Source organism: Copidosoma floridanum, unplaced genomic scaffold (assembly GCF_036245765.1).
Source record: "Copidosoma floridanum isolate Cflo_tuat_1 unplaced genomic scaffold, Cflo_Japanese_pri ptg000021l, whole genome shotgun sequence".
In the NCBI taxonomy this organism is placed as follows: domain Eukaryota; kingdom Metazoa; phylum Arthropoda; class Insecta; order Hymenoptera; family Encyrtidae; genus Copidosoma; species Copidosoma floridanum.
In genome coordinates, this window is record NW_028321898.1 from 15724995 (window position 1) to 15739822 (window position 14828).

At 36.5% G+C, this 14828-nt stretch overlaps 3 protein-coding genes across 4 annotated transcripts; 1 reads left to right on the forward strand and 2 right to left on the reverse strand.

The window, feature by feature from the left end:
* Positions 1–1934: 1934 nt before the first annotated feature.
* On the reverse strand, positions 1935–8491 carry LOC149374141 (uncharacterized). The gene is made up of 6 exons (XM_089594745.1): positions 8368–8491; positions 7366–8075; positions 5670–7282; positions 5490–5565; positions 4638–5408; positions 1935–2210 (listed from the first exon to the last, which is right to left on the reverse strand). The coding sequence occupies exons 1-6, from the start codon at positions 8489–8491 to the stop codon at positions 1935–1937; spliced, it is 3570 nt and encodes a 1189-aa protein (XP_089450871.1).
* Positions 8492–8819: 328 nt separating this feature from the next.
* Positions 8820–10980, forward strand: Adck1 (aarF domain containing kinase 1). Its single transcript, XM_014359739.2, has 2 exons — positions 8820–8999; positions 9101–10980. Exon 2 carries the CDS (start codon positions 9117–9119, stop codon positions 10653–10655), a length of 1539 nt encoding a protein of 512 aa, XP_014215225.2. The 5' UTR covers positions 8820–8999; positions 9101–9116; the 3' UTR covers positions 10656–10980.
* Positions 10981–11214: 234 nt separating this feature from the next.
* On the reverse strand, positions 11215–12546 carry mRpL11 (mitochondrial ribosomal protein L11). Of its 2 annotated transcripts, none has more exons than XM_014359754.2 (3): positions 12269–12546; positions 11913–12099; positions 11215–11527 (listed from the first exon to the last, which is right to left on the reverse strand). In XM_014359754.2, the coding sequence occupies exons 1-3, from the start codon at positions 12401–12403 to the stop codon at positions 11376–11378; spliced, it is 474 nt and encodes a 157-aa protein (XP_014215240.1). In that variant the 5' UTR covers positions 12404–12546; the 3' UTR covers positions 11215–11375. The 2 variants fall into 2 exon arrangements, with proteins under 2 accessions (XP_014215240.1, XP_014215239.1); XM_014359753.2 differs by having other exon boundaries at positions 11216–11641; positions 12269–12539.
* Between the last annotated feature and the right edge of the window lie 2282 nt (positions 12547–14828).

A 14828-nucleotide genomic window follows, 5' to 3' on the forward strand; every position in this document is an offset into this window, starting at 1 on the left:
AATTTGAACAAATACAATAATATATTAAAAAATAATGAAATAAAATATGAAAAAAGAAATGAAATAAAGGAAATACAAAAGAATGAATATAAATAGAAAAATATAAAAAAAAGAAATAAAGGAAATACAAAAAAATGAAAAAAATGTAATAAAATGAAATATGAAAAAAAATAAAACAAGAAATGAAAAAAAAAAAAAATAAAACAAGAAATAAAGAAAAAAAAAAACAACAACAAACCAGGGGGGATAAATGGGTCATGGGACCCACGGTAAGAACGAAGTTCTTTGAACATGACGAGTATAAAAACACAATTTCTCAGGTAACAAGGGGGTTGCCAGACCCATTGAAAGAACGAAGCTCTATAAACGTTAATACTGCATTCATGTAGTTCACTAAACAAAAACTTGAAAAACGAATAAAAAAATAAAATAAAAAAAATAGTTCAGTACTCACGATCGTTGAACTTCGTGAGAACGTCGAGCATAAATACAGTACTCACGAAGTTCAACCATCGTGAGTACTGAACTATTTTTTTTATTTTATTTTTTTATTCGTTTTTCAAGTTTTTGTTTAGTGAACTACATGAATGCAGTATTAACGTTTATAGAGCTTCGTTCTTTCAATGGGTCTGGCAACCCCCTTGTTACCTGAGAAATTGTGTTTTTATACTCGTCATGTTCAAAGAACTTCGTTCTTACCGTGGGTCCCATGACCCATTTATCCCCCCTGGTTTGTTGTTGTTTTTTTTTTTTATTTTTTGTTTTTTTTTTTTCTTTATTTCTTGTTTTATTTATTTTTTTTTTTATTGGCAAATTTTGTGGGTACATTTTTTTGCCATGACACAAAGTACATGGTGGCCTTTTTCATATACAAGAACGTATCGACGTCTGGTCTTCCTGCAAGGCGTCGGTATATTGTAGCCAAAGTATTACATAAATTTATAATGTATTTCGATTACATAGGACATTTGTTATGTAGAGCACATATTATTTTGTCTTACGAATCACATTTTATTTTTAAATTCTCAATGGTGTCGCGTATAATGTTTTTCTTAGGGCGCAAAAAACTTTTCTGCCCGTGGACCCACAGTGATTACAAGGGCGCAAAGTGTGACCCGAGGGCTCAAAGCGGCAGTTGCACTTTGGGCCCATGGTAAGAAATGGTAGTTTTCCTACGAGTTTGAAAAGTCTCTGTTTGCGAACCGAGAGGTTTGCGGCCCGAGCCGAAGGCGAGGGACGTAACGAGGTTCGTAAAGGAGATTTTTCGAACGAGTTCCGGAAAACTGCTTTTTCGCCCGAGGAAGTACCAGCCTCCCAAAACCACCCGAGGGCGGAAAAATAATTTTTGTTACCTATAATTCCTGTAAACAGAGAACATAGAAACACTAAATGATTAAACGAACTTCTGTAAAGTTCAATCATTATTATACTAACAACTTGTTCGAGGGTATTTTACATTGTAGTACCCCGATTCTTCGCCAGATGACGCCACAGTTCAGAAATTTTTGCACAAAAAATGCGAAAATCGAAGTGGAGCGCTACCGCTCACTCGACTTTCTCTGCTTACTTCTTCATTTAGTTTATAGCCTAACTTAGTAAAAGGGTGGGTGTTTTTACAAAAGGAAAAAGAAAAAAAAAAAACAAATAGAGGGGAGGGAACTACATACCCTCGAACAAGTTGTTAGTATAATAATGATTGAACTTCACCAGAAGTTCGTTTAATCATTTATTATACAGCACTGCCTTGTTCGAGGGTATTTTACATTGTAGCTGTTTAGAGCTGCATATATATATAAACAAAACAGCGTGTCTTACAATTTAAAGCAATAATTTTTATTCAATGGGTTGATCAGGTACATAAAGTACAATCTGGTCGACAGCTTTCAAAGGCTGGCGGCAATCGTCACAACATGCTTTTGCAGCAAACTATAAAACTAAGAAAATCTCGTACAATCTAGAGAGCTACCGCTCCCATTATCTATCACTGCCAATGCAAAGTTGCCATCAGGCTGTTTAATCTGTCTGTTGTAAAACTTATTAAAAATAACCGATTTCTCCGACCATCCCGCCGCGCTTTTAATCGCGTTCACACTGACACCTCGTCGCAGAGCTGCGGATGTCGAAGCATGCCTAGTGGAGTGAGCGGTATATTGCTCCTCCACCCCTGCTTCCTTCATGACCAGTCTGAGCAGAGATGAGTAGAGAGATTGCTAACGCCAATGCTACGGCGTGAGACAACTTTTTTCCACTGATCGGGGCGACCCGCCGCGGCCAGCCGTCGAACCAAGGCGCACATTTTTCGAGAGTGCGAGACTCGTATCGAAGAGCGTGCGCCTACAAGAAGAGAAGTGGATTCGCGTGGAAATGAGCATATAGGCGCACATTTTGGCGACACGTAGAAGGGGTATACCGAATGTGTGCCTACGAGGAGAGGAGTGGAAATGTTGACTATAGCTATATATCTGAACGCACAGCCAAAGCAAGCGACGACACTAGTTTTTCTCTTTTGACTGCAACCGAGTATATGCTATATATATTTAACTGACTCTTGCTCTCTCGCTCTTGCTTGAATGTTATCTATCAATCTTACATTCGATTAATCGTGAAACTAAATGCTCATAATTATATGCACAGAATTTGATATCAAAACATTTTTTTTTTTCCGTACGTTAATACTTAATTCGAAATCTAGTATTATTTTGAAAAAATGTTCAGCTAATTTTTTTAAGGATGACAGTTCAGCTATAATCACTGGTTAATTATTTTTTCTTATCACAATTGTTATGAACTGTAGGACAAGCCCCGGAGGTTATCGATGAACATATGTGACTTTAAGATCTCATACCCTCGAAGTCTCGATAGCTAAGGTAGTAAGGGCTTATGCCACTACTGTTCTCGTTTTGCTATCTGAGGATCGATTCCAACTGTCTGCAAATTTTTTTTTTAACGTGATTCATCATTCTAGTTTATTTTCTTTTTATTTATGTTTTATTTATGTTTTATAAATAATATTAACAAACCCTTTTTTCCCTATACATCGAAATACATTTTTTTAATACAAATTATATTAAATAATTTCATAAGCTGATACTTATCGTTAGCATGGCCATTTCAGAATTTCATATAAATTCTTATAAATTATCGAAAATTATGTTCAAGGTTAAACTTTTACTTTTTTGAAATTCATAATGTAAGTGACAAGTGGTTGTAACTACCAGGTAAAAATTTTAAGTAACGTAACAGTTAACTTGATAAATAAGATCTGTTTTTCATTACTGTTCAGATTTTTGTTGCATAATTTTCAAAGGTATTAGGTTTTGATATTCACATACGCTAATTAAAAGTTTGGTCTAGAACCAACATTATGTAATTGACATTGAAATTACATATTTAATCAATACAATAAGTATAGCTGCTATACCTAAAATTTTTTTACAACAAAAGACGGAAAATAAATGTTTAGGGAGTTTTATGTAAGTTTTCTTGTGCCTTCGAAGATTATGATTATTGTATAGATAGATAAAAATATCAATCAGAACAGCTTAATCATTTCTTGGAAAAAAAAAATTAAAATTAATGAAAATTATGTATAAGGATTTTTTGTCTCTTACTTTGGATGTTAATAATTTCTTGGAGTTTTAAATGTAAGAATTATACTCATATTCTAAGAAATTATTTTATTATTGTGAAATTCCGAAATGGCCATGCTAACGATAAGTATCAGCTTATGAAATTATTTAATATAATTAGTATTAAAAAAATGTATTTCGATGTATAGGAAAAAAAGGGTTTGTTAATATTATTTATAAAACATAAATAAAACATAAATAAAAAGAAAATAAACTAGAATGATGAATCACGTTAAAAAAAAAATTTGCCGACAGTTGGAATCGATCCTCAGATAGCAAAACGAGAACAGTAGTGGCATAAGCCCTTACTACCTTAGCTATCGAGACTTCGAGGGTAGGAGATCTTAAAGTCACATATGTTCATCGATAACCTTCGGGGCTTGTCCTACAGTTCATAACAATTGTGATGAGAAAAAATAATTAACCAGTGATTATAGCTGAACTGTCATCCTTAAAAAAATTAGCTGAACATTTTTTCAAAATAATACTAGATTTCGAATTAAGTATTAACGTACGGAAAAAAAAAATGTTTTGATATCAAATTCTGTGCATATAATTATGAGCATTTAGTTTCACGATTAATCGAATGTAAGATTGATAGATAACATTCAAGCAAGAGCGAGAGAGCAAGAGTCAGTTAAATATATATAGCATATACTCGGTTGCAGTCAAAAGAGAAAAACTAGTGTCGTCGCTTGCTTTGGCTGTGCGTTTAGATATATAGCTATAGTCAACATTTCCACTCCTCTCCTCGTAGGCACACATTCGGTATACCCCTTCTACGTGTCGCCAAAATGTGCGCCTATATGCTCATTTCCACGCGAATCCACTTCTCTTCTTGTAGGCGCACGCTCTTCGATACGAGTCTCGCACTCTCGAAAAATGTGCGCCTTGGTTCGACGGCTGGCCGCGGCGGGTCGCCCCGATCAGTGGAAAAAAGTTGTCTCACGCCGTAGCATTGGCGTTAGCAATCTCTCTACTCATCTCTGGTCTGAGCCAGCGGCTCACTGTGTTTGGTGTTACTGATCCGTGCGGCGGCTGAAAGGAAATTAGAAGCTGCGAACACTTTCCTCTGACATTAGCTGTCTTATCAATATAGCGTCGCAAAGCGGTGGCTATACATAGTTGTTTGTTCTGAAACTCAGGGAATCTCGCGTAAGGTTGATGCGCTCCAGGCCTTGATGTCTTGGTGAAATCAGGAATGGTCACCTCTACAGCAGATTCTTTAAACTTAATATTCTCTAACTTGAGAAAGACTAAGGACTGTACCCTAAAGGCCGAACCGAGTGCTAAGAGCATTGCTAGCTTAAGTGTAAGCCTCCGTAGATCTAGAGACTCACATGCGCCCCATGACTCGAGCAGCTCCAAAACTGAAGCAACATCCCAGGTAGCTGCATATTTTGGAGCCGTGGGTCTCGATCTAAAAACACCTTTAAAAAATCTATTCAGTGCCACCGAATTCGCCCAATCATGAGAGCTAATTAAAGAAACCGCAGCACGAAACGATGTCAATGTGCCGTAAGCTGCTCCCTCTAAAAATTTTTTGGTTAGGCAGTCTAACAAGGAGTGTTCCTCTGCTAAATATGGGTCCAATCTTGACTTGACACAATACTCCCACCAATACTTGAGTGCAGTGCTATATTGCTTGATCGTGCTGTCAGCCACCGACGTCATCATAATGCTCACCGTTTCTGCTCCCAGGCCCAGTCGTTCAAAGGCCTGCCTGATACAAGACCTGCCACCAGGGTAAGGTCCGAAGCTAGAGGATGCGTTCTCGTTCTGCAAGGAGACAGAAGCAGATGCTTAGAGGGCTTCCATACAATAGGGTCAGCCACAAGGAGTTGGCAAAACACAGGATACCATGGTTGCGACGGCCATAAAGGAATCACAATCACTCCACATGAGCCTTCCTCTCTGATTTTTCTCAACACTTTTGCTATTAAAGAAAAGGGAGGAAACGCGTACCAGAACTTTTCCTTCCAGGAAATAGAAAGTGCGTTAATGACCCACGCCCCTGGGTCTCTCTCCCATGAGCAATACTTGCGACATTTACGATTGACTCTGGTTGCGAACAGATCCACGGTAGGATACCTAAAGGTAGTGCATATTTCCTGAAAGGCTTCCTCCGACAATTCCCATTCAGTATCTAGATTAGTAATTCTAGACCCTTCGTCAGCCGGATTATCTGCCGACGCGACGTATTCTGCAAAAACCCATATTTTGCGCCGCATACACCACAGCCAGAGCTCCCTCGCTAAATCATTAAGCTCTTGGTGCTTAATGCCCCCCATTTTTTTGATGTACGCTAAGGCTGAGATGTTATCAATGCGTAACAAAATGTGGTTGTCTGTCCAAGAATTAGCAAAAGATTTTAAAGCTAAAAAGGCAGCCTTGATCTCTAGGAAATTAATGTGATTCTCTTTTTCTGACGCTGACCAGAAACCGTGGGCTGAGCTTCTACCACAGGTGGCCCCCCAGCCAGTTGTGGAAGCATCCGAAAAAATGACTTTATCGAAAGCTAAGCTCCTAATTTTGTTTTCTGCCTTCATAATGTTATCTTCCCACCAGGCTAGATCATCCATGGCCCTCAATGACAATTTAAATACCATTTTCTTAGCGAACCCCTGTCTAGCCACAGCGACCTGCTTCAACCTTTCAAGTTCTTTATAGAATAACCAGCCATATGCAACTGCAGGACAGATTGACACCAATATACCAACTAATCTAGCTAAGTCTTCTAATGCCACTTTAGAAGTCTCTCTTAGTCTTCTTGCATATGCTTTTATATTTAACCTCCTCTCCTGGGACAAAAAAAGCCGCATTTCAACAGAGTCGATTATTAAACCTAAGAAAGTAATTTGTCTACACGGAACCAAAATGCTTTTACCGACATTTACGACAAAACCTAATGATGACAAAAGACTGCGTAATATTTCACAATTTCTTTTGCATATTTCAAACGATTCTCCAAATACTAGAAAATCGTCTAAATATGCTACCACGCGAATGCCTTGCTTTCGTAGATGCGCAAGTATCGGTTTAATTAATTTTGTGAAGACCCATGGGGCTGATGCTAAACCAAAGGGTAACACTTTAAATTCAAAGATCTCCCCTTTAAAACGAAATCTCAGAAACCTTCTATGCTCGACATGTATTGGCACCGCGTGATACGCGTCCTTCAAGTCCACCTTTGCCATCCAATCCCCCGGAATCAAAACATTTAATGCCGTGCGTATATCCTCCATCTTAAAGTGCAAAACGTTAATAAATTTATTAAGCTTCTTCAAATTCAAAACAAATCGAGATGCGCCGTCTTTCTTTGGCACCAAAAAGAACGGAGAAAGAAACTGACCAATAACTTCATTGCACCTTCCCACTGTTTCCGACCTTAACATTTTATCTAGTGTTAACTCGACTTCAGTGAGAGCTTCCGCGCCTACCACGAAAGGGGATGGCTCTGCTTCTTGATTGGGCTCATGCATGAGGTCCAATTTATATCCATTTATGGCCGCCAACACCCAATTGTCAGGCGTTATTTTCGACCAAATAGTTGCGAAAAATTTTAAACGTCCCGCAGTATTTACCTGATTTAACGTCTCGACCTCTGAGGTTGAGTTTGTGTGTACCTCCCTTTCGCTGGCCGGGACCTGGGGCTGCTCGGACGGTATGGATGGCGAGAGGTAGATGAAGCTTGGTGGCGATAAGGTTGGAAGCCCCTCCGTCCCTCTCGTCCGACGTAGGAGCTTTTCCCGTTTAAACGGTTCTGGTTGTTCTGGGACAGCGGCGTCCTCGGCTTCGGATTAAGGTCCTTTGCCACCTTGTCCACTGTTTTAGCCCCTTCGATGAGGCCCTTTACATCATCTCCGAATAACCAGTTTGTCGACTTAACCTCTTTGAGAACCTTTTGCATCCTCTTGTCCAGAGGGCCGACTATATAGACCTTTCTTGAAAGGTTAAGGTTGTAAAAGAGATCAGCGGAGATTTTCATTGACTGCGCAAGACTTGTCAGGAGTGATGTTTTCTCTGGGGACGTATCAAATCTTGAGCTGATTAGAGAAAACGCTGAAGTTGCAACTGAGAGCGACGCTGCGACTGATCTTTGGTGCTCGCGGAAATGGTTATCCTTAGCTACCGCGCTGGCTGACATGCTAGCGGCCAACTCAGGGTTGAGTTGAGGAGGTTCAAGAGCTAAACTGCCTTTAAGAGGTATACCCGCCAGGAGACTCTCCTTCTCTTCCTTGGGCAAGCCTGTGATTAACCACTGACTTACTCGCGTAGCTATGGCTTCGTCCCATTTTTCCGACTTATCCGCAGCCTTCGATGGGTCTTTGCCTAGAAACAGTTCCGTTTCATCCACCTGGTCCTTCTCTTCTCCTTCATTGCCTTGATCCTGCTCATTGGCTGCATCGCCATCCGCGCCGCCGCCCCCCAGGACCCTCAGCACATCTGCAACCGACCGATGACAGTGGTATTAGAAAAAACCATACCGTCTCGATTAACCACCGTAGCTCGGTAGGCTGATTGACCATGTCTCCGAATAACTACCGATCGTCCACCTTTATGATTAGAAGTTAACTTCTTTCATATTGGTTTCTGTCCTCGGTTAGCCTTGGAAATCGATCCCATAAATAACTATATATATAAAGAAACCCGTCCAGCCTAAGGACCAAGATGGCTTCCACCGCGTGGCTGGAACATAAGGACAAAAAAACGAAAGGAAACGAGAAAAAGAACCTACCTTCATATTGAAGGTCTTCATCTTCCTCGTCCCCGTTCTGGAAGGTGTCGAGTCTGCTATCAACCTCCCCGAGCTCCTGCAGGAGTTGCGCTCGTTTTCTTTTAAGTGAACTTGGAGAACTCATACTGTGTAACGTCACCAGGAAGAAGTAAGCAGAGAAAGTCGAGTGAGCGGTAGCGCTCCACTTCGATTTTCGCATTTTTTGTGCAAAAATTTCTGAACCGTGGCGTCATCTGGCGAAGAATCGGGGTACTACAATGTAAAATACCCTCGAACAAGGCAGTGCTGTATAATTCCCTTCATGTACAGAAGGTTGGGCTAGGCCCTGGCCCTAGGCCCAGACTTATTTTCATTTCAACGCCAGTAGGAGATAATCTGGCAACCCTGTTCGAAACCCGCTTAGTGCCACACTGCCACAATATTACCAGATATTACCATCACACTCACACAGATGGATGATCAGGCAGGTTCAGCGCGCTGAACACTTAAAGCTTTTTTTTTTTTTTTAGTAAATACTCTCTTTGTGTTATTTCACCTGTTGCAACATATGTGAACAAGCTCCAAAATAATGTGCTGTGATTGATTAGCACTGACTTGAATATTGTATCTGCCTTAAAAATTTAGCCTGAAATGTAAGTAAAATAATAAATATTGAATTATTCACAATACGTGCAAAAGCAACACCATGTATGATTTTCCTGATCTCATAAATACTGATAAATGAATTTTGCAGTTACTCTACATCCAAAATGACAATGTTGAGAAGGACGTTGAAAATTTTTTGTGTAAGTGCTGTTGGGTTAGGAACATTTGCATCATTTAGGGCAAATGAGTATGATGTAAGTTCCACTGGTATTATGAGACTATATCGTGCTTCAATTACTATTTTTGATATTGGTAGATATTATAAAAGCCATTTGTATAAAAATGGCCTTGATCCAAATTCCAATGAATACTTTACTAAAAAATCGGACGCGCATGCCTATGGAGCCAAAAAATTACTAGAACTTTGTTGTGCTAATAAAGGAATATACATAAAAGTTGGTCAACATATTGGTGCACTTGATTATCTGCTGCCAAAGGAATATGTTCATACAATGAGGATTCTGCATAAATCTGCTCCTGAGTCTTCTTTCTCCGATGTACTGGCAGTGTTGAAAGAAGATTTAAAAAAAGATCCTTATGATATATTTGAGTCCATAGAAAAAGAGCCCCTAGGTGCTGCCAGTTTAGCTCAAGTCCACAGGGCAGTATTGAAAGGTGGTCAGCAGGTAGCTGTGAAGGTACAGCATCGAGCTGTGAAAACAAATTCATTTGTTGATATAAAAACCATGGCTGCCTTAGTTAAAATTACTTCATGGATTTTCCCAGAGTTTAAATTTGATTGGTTAGTAGCCGAAACAAAAAAAAATCTACCTAAAGAGCTGGATTTTATTAAAGAAGGAGAAAATGCTGAGAAAGTAAAAAAGTTATTTAGTCAATACACTTGGTTACACATACCGGAAATATTTTGGAATTTATCATCTAGTAGGGTTCTAACGATGGAATATATTGAGGGGGGACAAATTAACGACTTGGAGTACTACAAAGATCATAAAATCAATCCATACGAAGTTGCTAATAAGTTGGGTCAACTTTATAGCCATATGATATTTATCACTGGCTTTGTTCATTCGGATCCACATCCAGGAAACATATTAATAAGAAAAAGAAAAACCAAAACAGAACTTGTACTCTTAGATCATGGATTGTACGCTGAATTATCAGATCAGTTCAGATGGGAGTACTCAAACCTGTGGCTTTCTATTCTTAATAAAGACAGGGTTGCAATGCGAACTTATTGCAATAATCTAGGAGTTGGTAGCATGTTTGAACTTCTCGTTTGTATGATTTCCGGCAGGTCATGGGAAACAATTGTCGGTGGTGTACAAAAAAAAATGTATACGTCATCAGAATTAGATCTTTTTTACAAAGAAATGCCGAATTTGATCCCAAAAATGATTGAAGTTTTACAAAGAGTAAACAGTCACATGTTATTAATTTTAAAAACCAATGACCTGATTCGTAGTATTGAGTACACTTTGAAAACTCATGCTAGAATGTCAGCTTTCGTGCAAATGTCATCATGTTGTGTTAAATCTATTTATGCAGAAAAAAAAAGACACTGCTCTACCAAGTACTCTAAACTTATCATGACAATGGAAGAACACTGGTCGCTTTTGAAAATTTTCTTGTATTATACATACTTAAGTATTATTAATTTTGATTTTAAATCCGGTCTTCTTTAATGTGCAAATAACTTAGTTATGTAAGTGGTAAACGGTATTTTGGAATTTACCACGTTTTAATGAGTTTTTTATTTTTTTAAAATATTTTAATTTTTTACAAGGCATTCATTGTACAAATGTAAATAAATGTTAAATTTACTATATTTTAAAAAATGTGTTGATATAGAATGATTTTTTAAAACTGTTACTTAATGTTAAAATGTTTCTAAAATTTTGCATGTTTATTGTAGTCACAAAATTGTAAAGATCATACTATCAAATGTCTTACGAGTTCTTGTTAATCAAACTCTTTATTTAATAGATTGGTAAATAAGTTTACATTATATTCAACAGAGAGACATGCTAAATATTGTATTCTAATAATTGACATCCACAATCATAAATACTTTAAAAGTACTGTACTTTTATATGCGTTGTTTACGATAAAATTATATAAAATTTATCAATTTAACTACTAAAAAGTGTTGTTTCTTAAAATGTGTCTTTTATACCTTTATCAAAAATTCGTAAATGTTAAAAAAAAAAAAAAAAAAAAAAAGTGAAAAACTGAGAATGATTAAGGCGACTTAAATTTTTTTTAATAAAAATAAAATGATTTTGTTGTGCTATTATATTTCATTTTTACCAAACAAAAACTCATCAACATTAAATCAAATAAATCTACAACATACACAGTAAAAACAAAACTCAATGTACCTATTAATTTTAATTATAATACACTTAAGCAGTTCGAAGCATTTTAGCTTCCTTAACTTCTTGTAATTCTTTAAGATTTTGTTCAACTACAAGTTTTCTTTCTTCCAAAAATTGTTTATACTCTTCAGAATCCAAGTGTCGTACTACTTCAATTCCAACAGTTCTGGCAGTACCTACTAACATTTGAGTAATTTGCTGTAAACTCATCAAGCCTAGACAGGGATCTTCAGACTTAATTTTGGCTATTTCATACAAATGTTTCAGTGTTATTTTACCAGCAACTTCCCCAGCTACAAGAAAACCAAATGATACAGCAATTTATTATTGCCTTCTTATACTAAGAATTTACTTTGCATGTTAAATAAATTGAAGAATTACTGATGTTGACAAATAAATTTTTTGTCATTTGGTAATAAAATTTTTTTTAAATATAATCAACAGTTAAGCCAGTTACAATTTTTAAGCTTCTTTCTATATACTGTCACAAATAATTGCAATTTAAAATAGTACATTACGTGTCTAGGCCAGTATAGAAGTCATTAGAGAGAACTATCGACTTACGTTTCATCTTCCCTTTCTGAATTCCTGCAGCTTGTTTAAGATAGTACGTTGCTGGTGGCTTGTGCATAATTAATTGATATGATCTGTCAGGATTTATTTTTATTCTACATGGTATTGGAATCCCTTCTTTTAAGTGAGCAGTTTTTTCATTAAAATCCTTGATAAACGCTGCCACATTTAAATTTCTCTGCAAAATTCCATTTTTGAAGTTTAAAACGTATTAAAATACATACACATACTTACGCGCATTAGAAAAAGATAAGAAAAATAAAATCGAAAAATTTCAGTGAGCTTGAAACTAGAAGTAATACTACGCATTCTTTTAATGTAACGATACAGTTTATGAAAACTTTTACCTGACCTAATTGAGGACCCAAGGGTGGACTGGGATTAGCCATACCCGCAGCAATGTTTGTTTTTAAAAAAGGTGGGTGAATTACTTTTTCAGCCGCTTTCTTTGCAAATTTCATTCTACTTGACGAAGATGCCATTTTTAATGAGCTGTTGCTGTATTGCTGAAAAATAACTTTTAATTTACTTTTTTCAATAAAGTAAACAAAACTTCAAAAATTAACGGCACGTAAAGGTTCATCTACGAGTTTAAGAATTGCTTTCGATGTTAGATGTCAGATCCGTATATAGATTGTGAGATTCGAAACAGAACAAGTGTGTTTTAGTGTGTTATCGTTATGACCTGGCTCACAGTCATAGACTACGGAAATGTAGATGGCACTCTTCGCCCTCTGTTTTATTCCGTCCGTTACCTGGTTAGCTAGGAAGTCGGTCCTTGGTTGCTCTAGTTCTCGTTGATTCCTATGAGAGAGTCCCACGGTGTAAGATAAGACAGGTGGTCCGAAGTCGCTCTCAACCGAGAAGCAATTGTGTCGTGATACCATGGGCAGCCACCAGGTGGCGCATGAGTAAGAAAGGCACACAAATATATGACATCATTTTATAATTATCCACTCTCACCTGTTTTTATTTACAAATATTGAAATAAATAAAAAAAATAAGGCTGTAACATTGAAATAATGAATTTTTTTCTCCAATAATTAAGTTGAAACAAGTTTCGCTAATTTTTTTTTTTCTCTACTTTTCTTCAAAACATCTCTATTTTGTATATTAACGTATTGACGCATTCTCATATAAATATAATAATAAATTGATTTGGATATTACATCTTCTTTGTGTTGCTTACATAGATAATTAAATTTATAATTTCTTAGAAGATTTTCAACAACATAGTCATAAACATCTACAAGCTTATTGTCGGTAGCTTCAGTAAAATATTTTTCAATTTCTTGAAACAGGTTGTACAAAAGAGTATTTGCATGAATAAGTCCTCCCCTATTTCGTATATTCACTAGTAAAGCTTCTGGTTTGACAGAATTTGAATGTTTACTACTTAAAATGACTTCACAATCAATACAGGCATCCAATTTTTTCCTTAGTTTACGACAAACGAAACCAGTAATATAGTAAATTATACAACTTTTTGTTGTAGAATTGTAGTAGTCGTGGTCGGCAAAGACATCATCGCATTCAACCTCTTCATTAGTAATTAATCCATCTAGTTTTTTTTTTTAATCGTTCCAAATGAATATTACTGTAACTTTCATCATTTTTCTGAAAAATAGTCTCAAGTTCTTGCATACTTATTGACGTTAATGACTTTTCTGTTTCTTTTTGTACTGTACAATTACCAAACTTTGGAGGTTTCAGAACTTTATACAGAGATGATCATTTATATAATTGCAGAAACGTTGGCAAAGTTGGATGGTCATTTAGAGCAGCAGCCTGACGTATTATACCAAAAAATTGCTGGATACAGTACAAAAAAACAACTTATTTTAAACGACTTTAGTACCTTTAAATTAAAAAGTTTAACTCCAACACACCTCTATACAATCTTGATTAAATTTAGCAGTCAAAACGTATTTAAATACTTTCATTCTATCAACCGTCAAATTGTGAAGATAATTAATCATATCCAAAGTTGAAATTATAGTGACTCTGAGACCACTGCTAGTCTGCTACGGCCTTTTCAACACTGATCCATCTAGCGGTCATCTCTGATATTAATAAGACACAATAGTCACAGGCCTCTCTATGCATAGAGGTGGTCCTTTGGACCACCTGTCTTATCTTACACCGTGGAGAGTCCCAAGTCCCAATGGGGTGAAGAGCAAATTTGTTCCAGGAGGTGACGTCCAGGTATATTTAACACACCTAAAAACGCGATTACTTACTTGAAACTACCCTGATCGATCATGAAACAACTACATACTAAATACTCGCCGTAAGTTTTTTTTGAGAGGGGAAGGGGGTGCTAAAATAGAGCGTTGCACGGTTGCAAGCTTTGCTTCGAACAGAATCTCAATTCTAACTGCCCTGCTGCGGGAAAATCCAATGTCTTTTATTCGTTATGATTTAAGTGCTTATTAATTATTAAAACATATATTCATCAGTGTGTGTAAAAACATATGTAAATAATAACAGCAGACTACCTGTAAAACAAAAGAAGATATTTTCTTGTCTTAAAATTCAATAGTTATTGAACAATCGTAAAATACGCTAATTTGTTTATAACATTTGTTAAATAACAAGTGAAGTCAACGTTTTTATTTACGTTGAAATTTCACGCTTTTTCGCAACTAAACATTGCAAAAACAAACGTTTAAATAATCGACAAAACCTTAATCGATAAAAAATTTTATCACGAACAATTTTGCTCTAGTGCTGTTTTTAATCAGACCAACAGAAAAGTTATGAGCCAAGATGTTAAAAAAAATCGATTAATTTTCACAATTTGTTAAATAACAATTAGAATCGACGCTTTTGTAGAACAAAAATGTTTTTTCCAATAATTGGACTATATTTGTAAGCGATTGAAACGATTTTTTTTCCAGGTGGCAG

Bases quoted from the DNA above. Each gene is read 5' to 3' on its own strand.
- Adck1 (XM_014359739.2), top strand. From the start codon at position 9,117: ATGACAATGTTGAGAAGGACGTTGAAAATTTTTTGTGTAAGTGCTGTT.
- LOC149374141 (XM_089594745.1), bottom strand. From the start codon at position 8,491: ATGAGTTCTCCAAGTTCACTTAAAAGAAAACGAGCGCAACTCCTGCAG. The intron at 8,076-8,367 runs GTAGGTTCTTTT...GGTCGGTTGCAG, and splicing joins TGAAGACCTTCAATATGAAG to ATGTGCTGAGGGTCCTGGGG. The intron at 7,283-7,365 runs GTCGGACGAGAG...CCGTCCGAGCAG, and splicing joins TAAACGGGAAAAGCTCCTAC to CCCCAGGTCCCGGCCAGCGA.
- mRpL11 (XM_014359753.2), bottom strand. From the start codon at position 12,403: ATGGCATCTTCGTCAAGTAGAATGAAATTTGCAAAGAAAGCGGCTGAA. The intron at 12,100-12,268 runs GTAAAAGTTTTC...GGAATTTTGCAG, and splicing joins TGGGTCCTCAATTAGGTCAG to AGAAATTTAAATGTGGCAGC. The intron at 11,642-11,912 runs GTAAGTCGATAG...GTTTTCTTGTAG, and splicing joins TCAGAAAGGGAAGATGAAAC to CTGGGGAAGTTGCTGGTAAA.